The following is a 17,347-nucleotide window of genomic DNA, read 5'->3' on the forward strand; positions in this document are numbered from 1 at the left end:
GAGAGCACAGCAAAAGGAACTAAGTTTCCAATGGCCCAGGGTTAAAAACAAAAAAGTTTCTTCTGAGCCTGGCTGTGCCCTCCTGTCGTTTGTAGACGCCAGCACAGCTTCGGAGGGAGGAGTCGGAACACCCTGGTCCCCTGCCTCTCCCCTGCTTTTTCCGCAGGGATGAAATGTGAGCCTGGGTGGCTGCGGATGCCAGAGCTGCTACGCCTCCCCTCCTCCGGCCCAGCCAGCCGGGACGCCCCACACCGGCCAGGCCTCCACCCAGGGCTCCCTGGACCATGGCCCGATCCCCGCTTCACCCCGCTCTCTCCATCTGACCCTCCACCTCCTCCCCAACCCTCCTGGTTCCTGGCTCTCCTTTTGCTCCAGTCTGTGGGTCCCAGACGCGCGCCACGTCGGGCCAGCGGCTTGGATGGACACGCAGCGGCCGCCCGGGCGTCCAGGGGTCTTGCTTCCAAAGTTAGTCCTGCTCTTTGTCTACGCAGGTCAGTGGCAGAGGACTCTGGGAGGGTCGGGCTTGAGACTGCTTCTGGATCACTGTCCTGGCCTAAATCGGCCGGGCAGGACGGGCTAGGACCTCTGGAGAAGGGCAGAGATATTGAGGGAGGCAATAGCAGACAACAGCGCCTCAATCCCTCATCTGCACCTTCCCCGGATTCTTTGCTTTAACTTTTCCTGTTTGCTTTCTCTCTTCTTTCCTTTTGTGAAGTGTCTTTTTCTTTCTTTCTTTCTTTCCTTCTTTCTTTCTTTCTTTCTTTCCTTCTTTCTTTCCTTCCTTCTCTTTCTTTCTTTCCTTCTTTCTTTCTTTCTTTCTTTCCTTCTTTCTTTCTTTCCTTCTTTCTTTCCTTCCTTCTCTTTCTTTCTTTCCTTATTTCTTTCTTCCTTTCTTTCTTCCTTTCTTTCTTTCTCTCTCTCAGATTTTTTTTTATTCTGGAATTAAAGGATTAAAAATTTTATCCAGGATTAAAGAAGAATCTGAGGTTGAGGATGGGGACTCTGGAGATAAGAGGGCACCTGGAATATTGCTGATGTTTTGAAATAAGGGACTCTGGTGGCTTTTCTATTTGACTATAGCTATTCAAAGACTCCTCACCTCCACTTTCTGAGGATGATGGTTTTCCCCTGTAAGAGATTCTCAGGTATTAAAAGCCGAGCAGTTAGTATGGCTGAATTAGAATATGAGCTCATCAGGTCAAATCTTGGTTGTGTGATGTGGTTAAGCACTCACTTGTACAGGGTATCTCATGTCCTCCTTGTAATTATTCTTACTAGGAATTGCTAATCATTATTGACACAAAGTAGGGAGTCTTGTTTTGTGATTAATGCGGAGCCCTTCATGGCCTTTCATAGTGTATTCAAGTATAAAGTTAATTTACAGATGTGCTCCTTGCATCTGCCCATATTCACAAACCACTATGAGCTAAAAGCAAAGTCTTTCCTAAAGTGTTCTCACCAAACTCATAGCTTTCTTATGACCCTGCAGTGCTGTGTGTGACTAGGACACAACTCACCTCCTTTGATGCTTCAAGATACTGCAGATAAATTGTTTTTCTGTGCTGTTACTTCAAAAGTATTACAATGTTCCATTGCATATAAATGATTGAATTTCTCACCCAATTTTGACGGAAAGGAGTCAGAAATGTATTTACTACTTTACTTAGGTTGTACTCCCTTTGTACATCACTTTGACAATAAAATTGAATTAAAAAATCTGTGGAAGGGAAATGTTAACTTTCTTATACAGACATTCATAAAAGCAGGCAGGGAATGTATTTAAGATGGAGATAATTCACATTTCCATGGATTGGAGCATTTCTTTTACTAAAATCCTATAAGGTTTTTCAAGTTTAAGGACAAAGTATTAATTGTATCCATATTCATTTTATTTAGAAAACAATTCTTTTTAGTTGATTTGGAGCAATGATGGTTCTCTCTGCATCCTTTGCTTATCAAGAGCAAACAGAGACAAGGAATTAGCAAAAAGCAAAGGAACTTTTAATAACCTTCCTTGCGTTTACTTAACCATTCCACTGAGCATAAGGTTTGGTTGTGGCGGACAGGATGCCTCTGGTTTGCATACCTATCCTCCCTTTCCTCTAGACCTTGTGGTGCTAATACACCTTGCCCAGGGCTCAAGAAAGCAGCACTACTAGCCAGTTGTGGATTATAGCCGGTTGGTTCCTATAGACAATTCTCACTCCATCTCTTTCTTTCCTGAATTCCAACCTAGTGAACTACAAAGTAACTACAAGTCAACACTAGATTGACTTTTGTAAGAAATATTCAACTAATATATCTTAGTGTTAATTCCTGGGCATATTTCAGAAGCCTTTTTAAGGAGACCATTTTCATCTAAAGAGTTAAGCAGAAATGGGCTCTGAGTTTTCTCTAGGAGATGGTGTGTGCTCATAGAATATCTGAACATGTACAGATTTCTGTCACTTAGGACAGGTACAATCACGGGCTATGGTCGTTTAAGGAAGATGATCTTATGTGTATGTTCCTTGAGGGTAATGTCTATTTTGTTCAGCAAAGTTGCATCACAGACTAGCAAAACTACTGGTCCATAGAGTAGTGCAATAAACATGTACTTAAGAAAATGGAAGAGAATTTACAGAACAAGATCGTTGAAGAACAGGAAAGCCCTGAAATAAAGGAGAAGACAAAAGATACAGATAGGGAAGGATTTATTATGAATATGGGCAAAGTCATGAGATTGGTAGGTATACAACAGATGGTTATGTATACCATAGATCCCTTTGTTTGAAACTAAGAGATTCAATCGGAAGTATGCATTTGGAGCTAAATCCCAGAATATCATAGAAATAAAAATAGTTTAGATATTGTGGTAAATGAATTCTTGGCTTCACAGGGCAAAACTTAAGTTGATAGCATTGTTCACAGCGTGACTTATTATCCACAAAGCAAGTGCATTAAGTTCATGCTCTATTTAGTTAGGCAAATAGCAATATTTTTTTTCCATTTTGATATATTGTATTTTCTATGGAGCCATTTTTAGAGACAGCCCCAATGAAGTGTTTATACTATTTTCCAACACACACTGTAGGTTACAAAGACAGGAATCAGTCAAGGTTTTAGCCCTCCTGGCCCTTAGCCTCTACCTTCGTTCTCCACCCTTTCCTTCCTGTCTTGTCCTCTTCGCTAAAGTTTGCAAGATCCATTTCTAAATCCAGATAACTGCGTTTCCTTTTCTATACATTCATTAAGGTGGGGCAAAGGGTTGAGCTGGGAAATATTTTTTAAACTGTGTCTTTAATTAAAAGGCAGTTGAAGGAAGTTTGAACAGGCTAATTTTCAGGGTGTAATAAAAGGAATATGAGTTGTCTTCTGAGGATATGGACAATGTTTCGTTCTTTCACAAAACAGAAAAGGCTGCACTGAAGTCTCCTCTTCTGATCATCATAAAATTATTTTTCCAATAAGCCAGAGAAAGAAAATAACATAAAATTGTAAGCTTTGGGATACAGCTTAAAACAAAACAGTTGTTTTTAAAGAAAACACACCCTAGATGGAAAAGCTGTGATTGTCAACGTGTATGCGGTGTTATGAAATTTTCGGTAGTTGACTTCTGGGAAAGTAGACAGTGGTGCTGGAAAATGCCACGAAAATAACGAACAATTCGTGATATGATGCAAATGTTTGCTACAGGTATGATCCACTGCTTGGCTAGAATATTTGGGGTTTGGTTTCCTGTAATGTTTGCTCACAAGATTTTGATAGCACCATGTCCTCAGGACAGTAAAAACTGGAAGCTAATAGTGATTATTGAATCTTTCAACTTCATGCTTAAATAGGATGCCATTGTGCAGACTATTATTCAAAAGGCAGCATAGAGTCACTTATGCATTCAAAGTTTTACTATATCAGAATAATGGGGATACAATTTCTCCCTTGATCTTCATGGCTTTTAAGAGCAGGAAACAACAGATCTCTTCTAAGTTCTGGAGAAAGCTGATCCATCTAAATATTTAAATGAATTGAGTAGTCCTAAAAATGGCAGCTGTAAATGGAAAACTGTAAAGTGAGTACCCTTAAAAAGTATACTATTCTTTCTGAAAAACAGTGATTATCCACACATTAGCTTTTTCCTCAGATCTAAATAATTCAATTGTATTTCTCCAGTGGCTCCAGTGGCCACTGTAATGATAGGTATTCTGGAGACAGCAATAGGGAGGAATGTAGTTCTATGCTAGCGTAAGCACAACCAGTGTTTGAGACCTCTTCTCAACGTGTAGAGCCATCCCAGCTACACCACAGGCTGAGAAAGAGCAGATCATTGTTCTAGGATACCCGGGGAAAACATCTAAGCGGAAGGACTTGGGTATAGTGTTGTTCCCTTGCCATCCCACCTGTGACTAAGAAGCACAAAATAGGAGGAGCAAAGTCCATACCCATCTGAGCAAAACTAAAATCCTATCTCACAAATAACCAGTGTAAAAAAGGGCTGGAGGCATACCTCAGCAGTAGAGCACCTGCCTGCAAGCATGAGGTCCCATTCAAACTCCATTACTTCTGCACTCAAAGAAAAGAAAAACAAAAACAAAAAAACCCTAAAATATATTTAAGCAATCTAAATTTTCTTTTCTAGATAAGTCAATACATGAACACAGGCATGTACACATTAATATAATATTTTGTATTTGAACATTATATCATTTAAGGAAATCAAATGCTTCTCATAATTTATATAATAGTCAATATTAATTTCAGGAATTAAGTTGGAAATGGTTTCAAATTAGGTGATTCTTGAATATACAACTTAAATTATTCAACTGTGCTAGTTTTCCTAACCCTATACTGAAACTCATATCCCTCAAAATTTATATTACTGATTGTAACTAAATGCTAACCAGATGTTGTAGAATAAATAATTTAAAGAAATTTTTAACTAATATAATCTTTATTTAACATTTTTGGTACAATTTTCCTTGTTTAAAAATAGAAAAACAGGGCTGGGAAGGTAGCTCAGTGGTAGAGCGCTTGCCTTGCATGCCTGAGGCCCTGGGTTCAATTCCCAGCACCACATACGCAAAAGGAAAAAAGCCGGAAGTGGCGCTGTGGCTCAAGTGGTAGAGCGCTAGCCTTGAGCTGAAGAGCTGAGGGACAGCGCCCAGGCCCAGAGTTCAGGCCCCACAACCGGACCCAAAAAAAAAAAAATAGAAAAACATTAATTTATTTTTATTACCCCAACATAGTCTTTATGTGTGTGTGTGTGTGTGTGTGTGTACTTTATTGTGAAAATACCATACAGAGGGGTTACATGGGCAAGATAATGAGTACATTTCTTATCATTGTTGCCTCCTCCTTTGTTTCTCCATCCTCCCCCCCCCCCCCCAAACTTGTAAAGTTCGTTTTTCAACATAACAACATAACGACTTGTACATCTCATTGTTGCATTGGGTCCACTTGTATCCCTATTTAAACGATTTTTTTTCCTTCCCCTCCACAACATATTCTTTTAATCAAAAAATACCTTATCCTTCTTCACTTTTTACTGCTTTATGACTTTTTGGGTTTTTTTTCAAAATTAGGTAAACTGTTAGTCATTCACAAACTAATTATAGGGGTTTTTTAATGTTTTTTTAATGTTTTTTTTTATTGTGAAATACTGTACAGAGGGGTTATAGTTACATGAGCAAGGTAATGAGTAATTTCCTGTGGAGCATTGTTGCCTCCTCCTTTGTTTTTCCCCTACCATCCCATCCCTCCCAACTCCTCAACTACACCCCACACACACCCCCCTCCACCTCCCCCTGCCTAAATTGTAAAGTTCATCTTATACATCTCATTGTTGCAATGAGTCAATCTGTATCCCTATTTAAACATTTTGTTTTTTCCCTTCCCCTCTCCAAATTATACCAACATCAAATACACTGAAAACAAGGGTTATACCATGGGGGAGGGACATACAAAGCAACAAAAAAAAATCACATGGTACCTTATAAATATGTTAGAAACAATAAAAAGGAAGAAAAAAACACTTGTATCCCTATCTTGGGGTTCATTTCGCTTAACTTCTTTCTGTAATTAGCTCATCATCTTTTAAGCCCAATGTTCTGACAGAATGAAGACTCATTTATGTTATCCTCTATGTATGTAAACTGTAATTATGAAGATTAAAAACTGTATAAAAGGAAAACAAAAACGCATTAACATGGTAAATACACACACTAATTTTAATCAGTTAGGTATCTCCTATGTCAATATCATTTTCTGCCAACTAAGTTAATTGAGAATATAATACTTAAAAGTCAGAAGACTTTAATCACTTAAAACTATAGTAAGAACTATACTAAATATTCACATAAAAATGAAAAAAAAAGAACTGCATGGATGAACTGAATGGCTGATCAATGGACACATTCTCATTCCTCCTTTCTTCATCATACTCAAGCAAAGTTGCCTAACCATGATTGTTCTGTGCAGGAGACTCAAGAGGACTTGTCTTTGTCTTCGTCAGATTGGAGTATAGCAGGGGAGAACAGACAATTTAGACCCTTACAAAAATATTGTAGACCCAGGCGCTGGCAGCTCATGCCTGTAATCCTAGCTACTCAGGAGCCTGAGATCTGAGAACCGCTGTTCTAAAGCCAGCCGAGTAGAAAAATCCATGAGATTATCTCCGGTTAACCCAAAACTCAGAAATGGAGCCATGGCTCAAAGTGGTAGAGCGCTAGCCTTGAGCAATAAATCTCAATGACAGTGCCTAGGCCCTGAGTTCAAACTCCATGACCAACTATATATATAGTTGATCATATAGATATAATTATTCAAAATGTTAATGTGTATATATTATATATTTTGAAGAAGAAGATGTAAGTGTACTAAGGAGTGCTGTTTGATTCATTGGGATATACGCACACTTTTTTTTCAGAAGGTGTGATCTCTGCTCTTGTGGGTTTTTTTTAATAGATGATTGCCTTGCTCAGTGTGGCAAAGACTGTCGCTCTTATTGCTGCGATGGGCACACACCCTACTGCTGCTCCTACTATGCCTACATCGGGAACGTTCTCTCGTGAGTACTGGTCACATGGGAAAGGACTAATGTTCTTTGTTTTGTTTTCAAGGAACATAGATAAAAGTGTGAGCAAGAGAGTTTATGATTATTGAGTCAAAATTTTACTGGAGGTTTTAAATGCACATTACTATATGTTATGCTTTCTTATTTGAAAAATATGCAAAAATGAACATATATTGCATTTAAAGGGAGATTAAAGAGTAGTCTTTCTTTGTTCAATGTTGTGCACCTATAGTAATGTTTTCAGTAGACATATAACTGATCATTCAATGTTGTTGATGGTATGTTTTGCCTTCTGTGTTGAAGAATTTGTAAGTTAACTTTAGCTGTTAACAAATATTAATGCATAGCCAGTTTACCTTGCCATCCATTAATACTTCTAATGCATCCAGAAGATGTCCAAGAAATGAGAGTTTATGAATAAAGCAGCTGCTGTATCAAATATCAGTTTTTTTACATAATTTTCATAAAGCAACTTTGGGAAATTAGTTTAGAGTCCAAGAAGTGGTAGGCATGAATAATGTAAAGTAATAAATAAACCATATGCATGCAAGAGCGAATATATTATACACATAAGAAGGTACTTAGCATTTCTCCATAACTAAGAAGTTATTTTCATACTGCTTCTGAACAAAGGACAAAGGATGGATCTGCCTTGAGGATGACAAGTCTAGAAAAGTGAACATGTGGTCAGTTCCTCTGTTCACACAATTGAAGGAATAGCCTGTGGCTCTTGTCCAGCAGGAGTGGTCTAACCTCTATCCTCTTCTGCTGTTCATTTTTCAAGTGCACATTATGGTGAGTTGGGAACATTTCTGTTCCCAGACTTCTGTTCTCCTTAACTTGTGCCCTCTGCAGGCTGAGTAGGGACAGGAAATATTAGACAATAAATTATATGTGCCCAGCTATTTTTTGGGGGGGTCTGGTCCTGGGCCTGCCTGCAGCTCAAGGCTAGCGCTCTACCACTTGAGCCACAGCGCCGCTTCCGGCTTTTTTTTTCCCTGCTTATGTGGTGCTGAGGAATCGAACCCAGGGCCTCATGCATACAAGGCAAACACTCTGCCACTGAGCCACCTTCCCAGCCCTGCCCAGCTATTTTTGGACATGTCTGTTGAGATGACTTATAACACAGCCTCCATTTCCCAAAACATAAAACCTGGCACTACAGAAATCTTCTAAAGGGCTCATTGGGCCTGGAAATAATAGAGTCAAGTCTGTCTGAACTCAATACCCCAAAACAGCCACACTTTGGGATATACTCGAAGACTCTCATAGCCACATAAGAAGTATCAGGCTGAAATTCAAAATGAATATTTTGTAAATTTTAAATAGAACTTTTGCATTCCTTGAAAGTAAATAAACTCTCCATGTTTGAATATTCCCTCAGAATGACATTTTTTTACAGAATGACTTTTTTTTTACAGAAATGTATCCTCTCAAATCTAAATATATAATAATGTGTATGTAACTTCACAGTCTTTAATGTAATTTAGTTTTTCCCCATTGATAAAATGAAGTTGTATTTTCAGATAATCTCTCTATCCTAGATACGGGGAGAAGAGCATTACCATCAGTCAGTGATTCTGTGGTTCTTTGGTCCACTGACTCTTGATCCATTTTATTTCAGTCTATTTACTGAGTTGAGATGTACTGATATCTCAGTTTCTCTCCCCATAGCCATCACTATCTTGGTAAATAAATATAGAACACACAATAACTGACTCATCAGAATATGTGAAAATGTTAAATTTGAAGATATGCTTTATATGATTGATATTCACCATCAAAATTTACAGTTCTAAGATACATGCGCAAAATCTATACCTAATTTCACTATTTAATTGAAGTAAACCATTGGTTTCACTAATATATTTATCTGAGTTATAAGGATCATGGATTTGCTATCTTTAGGGGAAAAACTGTGTTTTAGAAGGGAAAATAAACACAGATGGCATTATATTTCAGGCAGTTAAAACTGAACTTGCTGGTCAAAATAGAAATTACTGAGTAAATTCCTTGCTAAACAATTCTTAGGGGAAAAAAAAGCTTTAAAATCCTCCCCCACCCCCAACCACCCCCCAGCTGAAGAATACTTTTTCAGGATTTCCAGTTATTGTTTAACATTTGAAAAGAGTTCTTAACTCCACCCAGCCCCCCTCCCTTTTTTTAAAGTTGTGGCCGGATGGAGTAGGTAGAAAAAAAGTCAATTCTAAGAATGCTTCCAAGAGGTCTTTCATGCACATGTTTTCCAAAATGATTTTATTATGGAATTTTTAAACTGTGTTTCCTCTCTTTCAAACATCCAAACACATTCTTGGTACAATCATTTTAATCTCCTTAACAGAAAGTTGCATATTTTTAGTAAGTAGGTAAATGAAGGAAGAAGCAATTAACACAGCAAAATATGACATATTGTAAATGAACAATTTTGTAATTTGTTTGTGGTTTTGATGAATTATCAAATTAAAACTTGGCTCTGTTTTAAATTAAGTAAAGAGACCAGAACACAAATTAGATCTCTCTCGTTCTTTTTTTTTTTTTTAATGAGTTTGACTTGACTTTTTGAGAATCTTATTGGTGAAGCCCCTGCTACTCACCAACACAGTTTGTAGAGTTGAGGCAATATATTGAATCCTTTTATTTTGATTTTCTATACCTGCCTCTACTCTTTTTACACCTCATTGATACTTGTTTTTAAGGGGTCACAGGAGCTAAATTTCTATTTTTCTGTTCATGGAGAAATCTTTCTTTTCATTATCCTTTCCTTTGTAGGTATTTCCTAAATATTCTAAATGAGTCCACTACAGAAATAGATAATCATTTTCATATAGGAAATTCATAATGTTATCTTTCGGAATTGAAGAATGTTTTTGTGTTGATTCCATCAACTAGTTATTTATAAATGCACATAGAAGAGCCCCTACTGTGGGATCCCAGGACGCTGCACCCTTACTTCTAAGACCTTGAAAAATCTGATCAGAGAAGAGAGTAGAGACAATGTTCATTCAATGAGCTAATATATCGTGTGTTACTAGAGGGCCAGAGGGTACATCTAAGTCCATGCACATGTGAGTGTATTGTTTAGAATGAGATGTTTAGAGAAAGCTTCATAACTGGCATTTGATCAGAGATTTTAAGTAAGAACAGATATTTACAAAAATGGACAGTGAAGAAAGGGAAATGGATTCCAGACAGAGTGACTCTGGAGCCCAAAGCCAGAGGTAGAAGAAAAGAAATGATCAGTTTGGCAAAACTCATCTTGTTCAGTGTATCTAGATTGGCAAGATTAAATTAGATTAAAACATATGGATAAGTAGGTCAGATAAGAGGTAGATTTTTACTAACATAGTCTTATTGGTCATGCCTACCAAAACTAAAATGAAATAATTCCATATTTGAGGAGGGAAATTAGACATCTATCTTCTTTACAAAGAACCCACTTTCAGACACTACTAAACAATGTATGAAGGTGAGAAAACTCCAAATGCAGATTATTTTTATTTATTCTGTTATATGAATGATAATTAACACCTGTTATGATGTGACATTATTTGGAACATTTCTGATAGACTATGTGATGCTATAATCATTCACCTATTTATGAGATTTATGATCATATGAGCAACTACTACAAGACTGAAATCCTCATTGTGTTTAACAATGAGAATTTGGGACAATTTGAGAAATAATTTCCCACCAGTCAGACATAATAATCAGCAGTTCTTCTCCATGAAAGATGACTTCCTCTGTAATGAACATGACAAAGGCCACTTATATTTTCCCTGCTATTAAATGAAAAGATCTGGGTAGAATTGATAGAATTGAGAGGAATACAAGATACAGTTGAGTGTTTAATTAATGTTTATCTATTGGAACCAACAAGACAATCCAAGAAATGAAGGTACTCGGTGATATAAGAGACTAATTGTATAATATTATGTATGAATGAAACAATAACCAGTTGGGATCTAATGAGTCAGATGACATGATATAGGATTTAATTCTCTAACTCAAAAATAGACTTTTGTTTTTCATTATAAAATGCTGACCGGTATAAGATTCCTCAGAGAACCATCTGGCAACACAAAATCCCCAAGGGTGAAAAATATCTAGAGGAAGAACTCATAATTAAGATCCTGTTGGGATTGAGTTTCTTTTTCTCTCAATGAAATGTGAAAGATATATTACCCACAGTTTTGCAAAGACAGTTAATAAATATCACAACTGTGATTTTACAGCCTTGCTATGCATGAAAGCAAAATTGAGCTAAAAGATAAAGGTTTCATATTTCCAGATGGCATTTGAGAGCCTTATGATCATTAAGTAGCTGAGTGTTCTGAACTGCACACAGAGGCGATTCAAACACTGGCAGAAACAAAGCCATTTCAACAGCTTGGATGTTGGTTTAAAATGTTATATAAATTAATGAAATTAGAATTTAGTGGTAGATGTGTACCAAAGCTACTAAACAAATCAAATTTTGAGTCTTGTTTTTTGTTTTACTAATGCCACAAAAAGAAATTAACTGACATGGTAAAAACAAATGTGAACCGGAATTAAAATTGGCAACAACTTATATTCGAAAGAAAGACAGTGTGTGTCTCTGAAGATATACAATTACGTGTCATATGTAATTAAGAGAAAATATAAATACATAGATATCTAAAGCTTTAATCTGTCAAGCTATATTCTCTCCTAATTATCTTCATAAATTAAGCCTAATTAGAAGAAATGCAATTTGTTTACAGAAAGCAATGAATGAAGTTTCTAGGACACACTTCCAATACTGTACTATTGCACACATATACATACATGTTCAGTGACTTACACCAGTAGCTGAGAGGTCCAGCCATGCATCACCCGGGGTCCTGCCGGCAGATGGCTTGGGAGTGTCTAGGCAGCAGTGCACTACCCATTGTGGAAAACACAAAACACAGGGGATTCAAAGAGTGGAGTTTTCACTCCCACGAGAGGATGCTGTGAAGACTTTTTAATGTGAGTAATTCTAATGTTAAATTCAGAAGGAATAGAAATTCACAGAACCCATCCTTACATTTAAAACACCAAGCAAACTAGGAATATGGAAGAAAAATTAATCTAATAGATAGCATTAAAACATGTATCTCCTTATCTCAAATCTCCTTATCTCGGTGATGGGATGTTAAAGTCTTTCACTCTAAGGTAGCAGTAGGACAAGCCAGTGATGGTCATCACTTCTATGCAGCCTTATACAGAAAGTCCTATCCAACCAAAAATAGAATGGAGAAAAGGAATTCGAAAGGAAGAAACTAGTAAGAACAGATACTGCACTTGATCTTAGTCAAAAGGCTGAGAAGCAATAAAGACTTGGAACAAAAATCATATTAAATGAAGTAAACCAGATCTAAAGAAATATAGATCCCATGGTTTCCCTTATTTGCAATAATTAGTATATGTCTAGGATAATTTTATCAGATGAGCAGAAAAGCTCAAAAGCTATGTACATATGACCATATAATGGTAAGCAAAATGAACCCCATGGTATGGACACAAGAGGTTTTTCTTTGTTGTTGTTGTTTTTAATGTACTTTGTGATTTTTTTTTTTGTTTCTTATATGTTCTTCTCCCTATGGTATATTCCCTGTTGTCACTATATTTTATTTTGGTACATTTATTTATATATGTACATTTATATATACATTTATCTAATTTGAGGAGGGGAAGGGAAATAACAAAATGCTGAAACAAGGACACAGGATGACCGATTGCAACAATGAGACTCACAAGACACTATGTTGGAAATGAACTTTACAACTCAGGGAGGGGGGGAGGAGTTGGGGAGGGGGGCAGAAAAGGGATGGTAGGAGAAAAACAAAGAAGGAAGTAACAATGCTCCACAAGAAATGTACTCATTTTCTTACTCATGTAACTCCTCTGTACAGTATCTTTTTATGTTTTTATTGTAAAAATAGTGTACAGAGGGGTTACAGTTACGTGAGGTAATGAGTCCATTTCCTGTCAAGCATTGTTACTTCCTCCTTTGTTTTTCCCCTATCATACAGTATCTTTACAATAAAATGAAAGAAAAGAAAGGGAAAAAAACCCCTAAATTTTACTATTTACAAATAGTGTGTCAATACTCAGATTAGAAAAACTAAAAATAGAACTCACCAAAATGGCAGAGTACATAATAGGGTACCAAAATTAGTTCAGTGTTAAATACCTGCAACATTTATTAGAAAGTAGAACTTGTATGTATATAAACAAGTTCACAGTACAACATTAAGAACTGTGAGAGATCTAGGGGCACAGCTCAGAACACTTGCCTAGCAATTCCTATGTGCCAAGCACCATTCTTGGTGGCTCATCTGCATTAATTTGTTTAGTTCATAACACAATTGCTGGAGTAGTCTTTATTACTATGTCCTTACTATCCACTGTGCAGAAACTCAGGGGTTCATCCACAATATCACACACACACACACACACACACACACACACACACACACACACACACACACACACACACACACAATACCCTGGCAAGTACCTCATAAGCAATTTAATAAGTGTGTGGCATTTATTGAATAACATAGAAACAAAAATTTCATTTTACAAAAAATGAGATCTAGCGAAATTGAGAGATACATCCAAATTATGGGTGGAAATATTTCAATGAGAGCATTATTAGGAGATGTCAGTTTTTTCTGAATTATTATATAATTCCAATCAAATTCCATAAGACCATTTTTTAAATTGAATTTGAAAGAGTAGACCTATGATTAATGGGATAAAGTAAAAAAAACTCAGAACAGGGATGCTAGATAAGGAAAAATAATAGGATACTATTTGACAACATCTGAATCTACAAAATGAGTGACTAGGATTAGGATCTCTACACTGATGGAAGACAGAGCAAGGATTCGGATTAAACCACAGAAACAGATCCAAATAATCTCTAAACTGCCTGCTTTGCATGATTGTTTTGTATGGTGTCCTCGAAATGAATTGGGGAATAGTCAAGAAGGTTCAGAAAAGGGAATGATTTCCATTTTTAATATGCTATATTCAAATGTACCAGCATTCAATTCCAGTGGAAAGTGCAGGATAAAAAAACTAATGGTTGAGGCTGGGACTGTGGCTTAGTGATAGAGTGCTTGCTTAACATGCATGAAGCCCTGGGTTCAATTCCTCAGTACCACATAAACAGAAAAGGCCAGAAGTGGCTCTGTGGCTCAAGTGCTAGCCTTCAGCACAAACAGGCTCAGGGACAGTGTGCAGGCCCCGAGTTCAAGCCCCAGAATTGGCCAAAAAAAAGCTAATGATTGAAAAGGTGCATAGGGTACAGCATTTGAGAGGCCAAAGCAAGAGGATTGTGAGTTCACGGTCAGCTTGGACTGCCTAGTAAGACCCTGTGATTCCCCCCTTCTGCCTGAGAATACTGTTCCTCTTTCAGTTCTATCATCACTGATCTGCCCTTCTCCGTTCACACCTGTGTGTATTTTATATTACATAAATTATATAGGACCTTTTATCTCAATTCACTATGAATTGCATATGTTGCCATAACAATCAGTTTAGCAGGCTTTCCATGTTTATTTGCTCTGAGTTTTAATTGCAACAGATTTGGTAATACCTAGTCCTGTATTTTAAGTTTTAGGAGCTACTTTAATTAGAAGTCTAAGTTGGGTTATAGAAGATAAACGGTGTTTGGTAGTGAAAGAGGTTGTTAAAGTGTGTGGGAGGACTACTAAGGACTAGTGTGTGTGTGTGTGTGTGTGTGTGTGTGTGTGTGTGTGTGTGTGTGTGTGTGTTTGACAGTTCTGGGGCTTGAACTTGGGGCCTAGTGCTATCCCTGGGATTTGTGCTCAAGGTTATTACTCAACTACTTAAGTCACAGCTCTATTTCCATTTTTTTTCTTCTGGTTAATTGGAGATAAGAGTCTCACCAACTTTCGTGCCCAGGCTGGCTTCAAACTGTGACCATATCTCAGCCTCCTGAGTACCTAGGATTATAGGAATGAGCCATTGGTGCTGAGCTACTATTTATTTTTGAGCTTTCCTCATTCCAGATCTTAAAAATACGTTGATTTATTATGCATAATAACTATTATGCATAATAATTGAATAATAAAAATATAATAACAATAACTATTACATATAAATTTTAATTTAGATATTGTAAGAGCTCTATGACTGAAACATTATCATTTCTTTCTGCCCAAATGAAAAGGTTGAGGCTGTATTAAGTAATTTGTCCTGTTCCAGACAGCTGCCGTACAACAAGCTAGTTTTTTAAACTGTATGTGTTTGGTCTTTTTCTGTTGTTTCCCACAGGCTCCTAAACATAGGATGAAGGTCACAAGATGGAATGATGAATGGAAAAATCTTATTGCTCTCCTTACAAATTCCTAAATGATGTATTTAAGAGATATTTTCCTATCTTTGAAGGCCTGACTTAAATTCTCTTCTATATCATACTATACCATTATGCTTTCTCTGCCCTCTTATTTGTCATCTTACTGAAGTTTTTCAGATCTCTGCATGCCCTTCCACACCCTAGACCTGAGAGAAAAGAAGCCAGTCTGTCAAAATTTTCAATGGGGCTTGTCAGACTGAAATATCCAATAATCCAATATCCATGATTGAAATGCAAGTCAAGCCTCTGTTTAAACATGAAAAGCCTGAGATTTTGTGGGTCTAAATTATTAATGCACATCAGCTGGGTAAATATTTGTTTAGATAAATCAAATCATAATTTGAATATGTTATTGGTTTCAAAGACTAGCTTCACATGGAATACAGATTAAGCATCCTCATAGAGCAAAAGGTGTAATTGAGTCAGTTATCATTTTCTAATAGCACTGTTTATGATAAATTATAATCAGATGAGAGGGACTAGAATTGAAAACCCAATGAGATTATAATGATTTAGCTTCTTGTCATGTTTTACAGTGAATGTGCTTCATCAATGAGGTAGTGGGGTCTGTCAGCAAAAGACTATTAAGGCAACAGTCTTCTATTCAACTCTATTCACTTCCATCACTTTTGCATAAAAAATGTTTTAGTGGCACAAAGGAATAACCACACAGTGGTTTTATGCTTATTGTAGTGGAAGAATTCTGGCAGCAGCTCAGCCTAAAGCAGTGTCTCCCAGTTATCTCCCAACTGTGAAGTGTTAGGAAGAACACACCCATAACTAATGAAAATTTCAGAGGGCAATGATAATGTCATAGAGTATAACAGGATTCCATTTGAAAGAGCCATGGATGAAAGCCTGAGCTACTTAACCCGTAGTAACACTCTTGAGACTCAAAGACAAACAAATTTGGTCATTTCTAGAGAAGGAAGGAAGAACTTGTAGATAAAGAATTGTTTATGCTTTTGCACAAATAGAGAGGAACAGTACAGAGGACTTCAAATATTCTTTTCTCTGAATTCACACTGTCAAAAAGGTGAGCAGAACTACATACCTCTGTGCTGTATATAACCAGTCTTACGGTAATGCTCAAACATTACTCCTCTCAAAGATCGGAGTACAAGAACCACCTCTAAAACATTATATGCAGGGAAATACTAGAATTTAAATATATTTATTTTTTACTGAAGCGTATTCCTTCTATTATTGAGATTCAGTGTAATGTTTCAACACAGGCATTTAATGTTCAGTGATCACATCCAATCTCACTGGTGCACTCTCACACACTTCTCAACCTCTCGTATGTTCAGCATAGATTCTGCGTAAGGTATTTATCTTTCCCATATGAGAAACCCATGTAATATGGGTTATTTCTCTCTAGACGATCCTTCCATTTGGCTACAAATGACAGGATCTCATCTTCTTTATGGATGAATTATATTAATTTTTTTCATCCATGGATGGGCATCTTAGCATCAATAGCATCTTAGCTATTGTTAATAGTTATCATTTAAATTAATCAAATAAATGCTGACAATTCTACTTTGAAGTTACAATCTTAAATAACACCCATCCCTACCTTTGCTAGGTAGAATTGATCAAGGAAAGACATTTTTTGGTGTGATTCCATACCTTACTACCAGCTGTTTTAGTGTTGGGAAGTTACCAATGAAAGAACATGAGTATTGGGATTCAGAGAAAAAAAAACCCTGGGCTTAGATTTCTCTTCTTTTGTGCTGTATGAGCTTAGTTTTCTCAATATTATTGAACCTCAGTTTGCTGGTGGGTAAAGAGGAAAGAGTGGACCCAACTTGCATGCTTCTTATAATGGGGCTGAAAGATACATTTGTATAGGAAAGCACTCAGTAGGGTTTTACGCTTTTTCCCTGTCATGAATGAAACCA

The 17,347-nt window shown here is 36.9% G+C and overlaps 1 protein-coding gene and 1 pseudogene across 1 annotated transcript in view; one reads left to right on the top strand and one right to left on the bottom strand.

Annotated features, from left to right (window-relative positions):
* Positions 1 to 227: 227 nt before the first annotated feature.
* Cyyr1 (cysteine and tyrosine rich 1) overlaps positions 228 to 17,347 on the top strand; it is a 70,972-nt gene continuing 53,852 nt past the window's right edge. The window contains exons 1-2 of the mRNA XM_042677015.1: positions 228 to 491; positions 6,940 to 7,042. Of these exons, the coding sequence (XP_042532949.1) occupies positions 419 to 491; positions 6,940 to 7,042 (176 nt within the window). The 5' untranslated portion in view covers positions 228 to 418. The remainder of the gene's footprint in view (positions 492 to 6,939; positions 7,043 to 17,347) is intronic.
* On the bottom strand, positions 12,222 to 12,385 carry LOC122105734 (annotated as a pseudogene).

This window comes from Dipodomys spectabilis, unplaced genomic scaffold (genome assembly GCF_019054845.1).
Source record: "Dipodomys spectabilis isolate Male_0828 unplaced genomic scaffold, ASM1905484v1 ptg000032l, whole genome shotgun sequence".
In the NCBI taxonomy this organism is placed as follows: Eukaryota; Metazoa; Chordata; class Mammalia; order Rodentia; family Heteromyidae; genus Dipodomys; species Dipodomys spectabilis.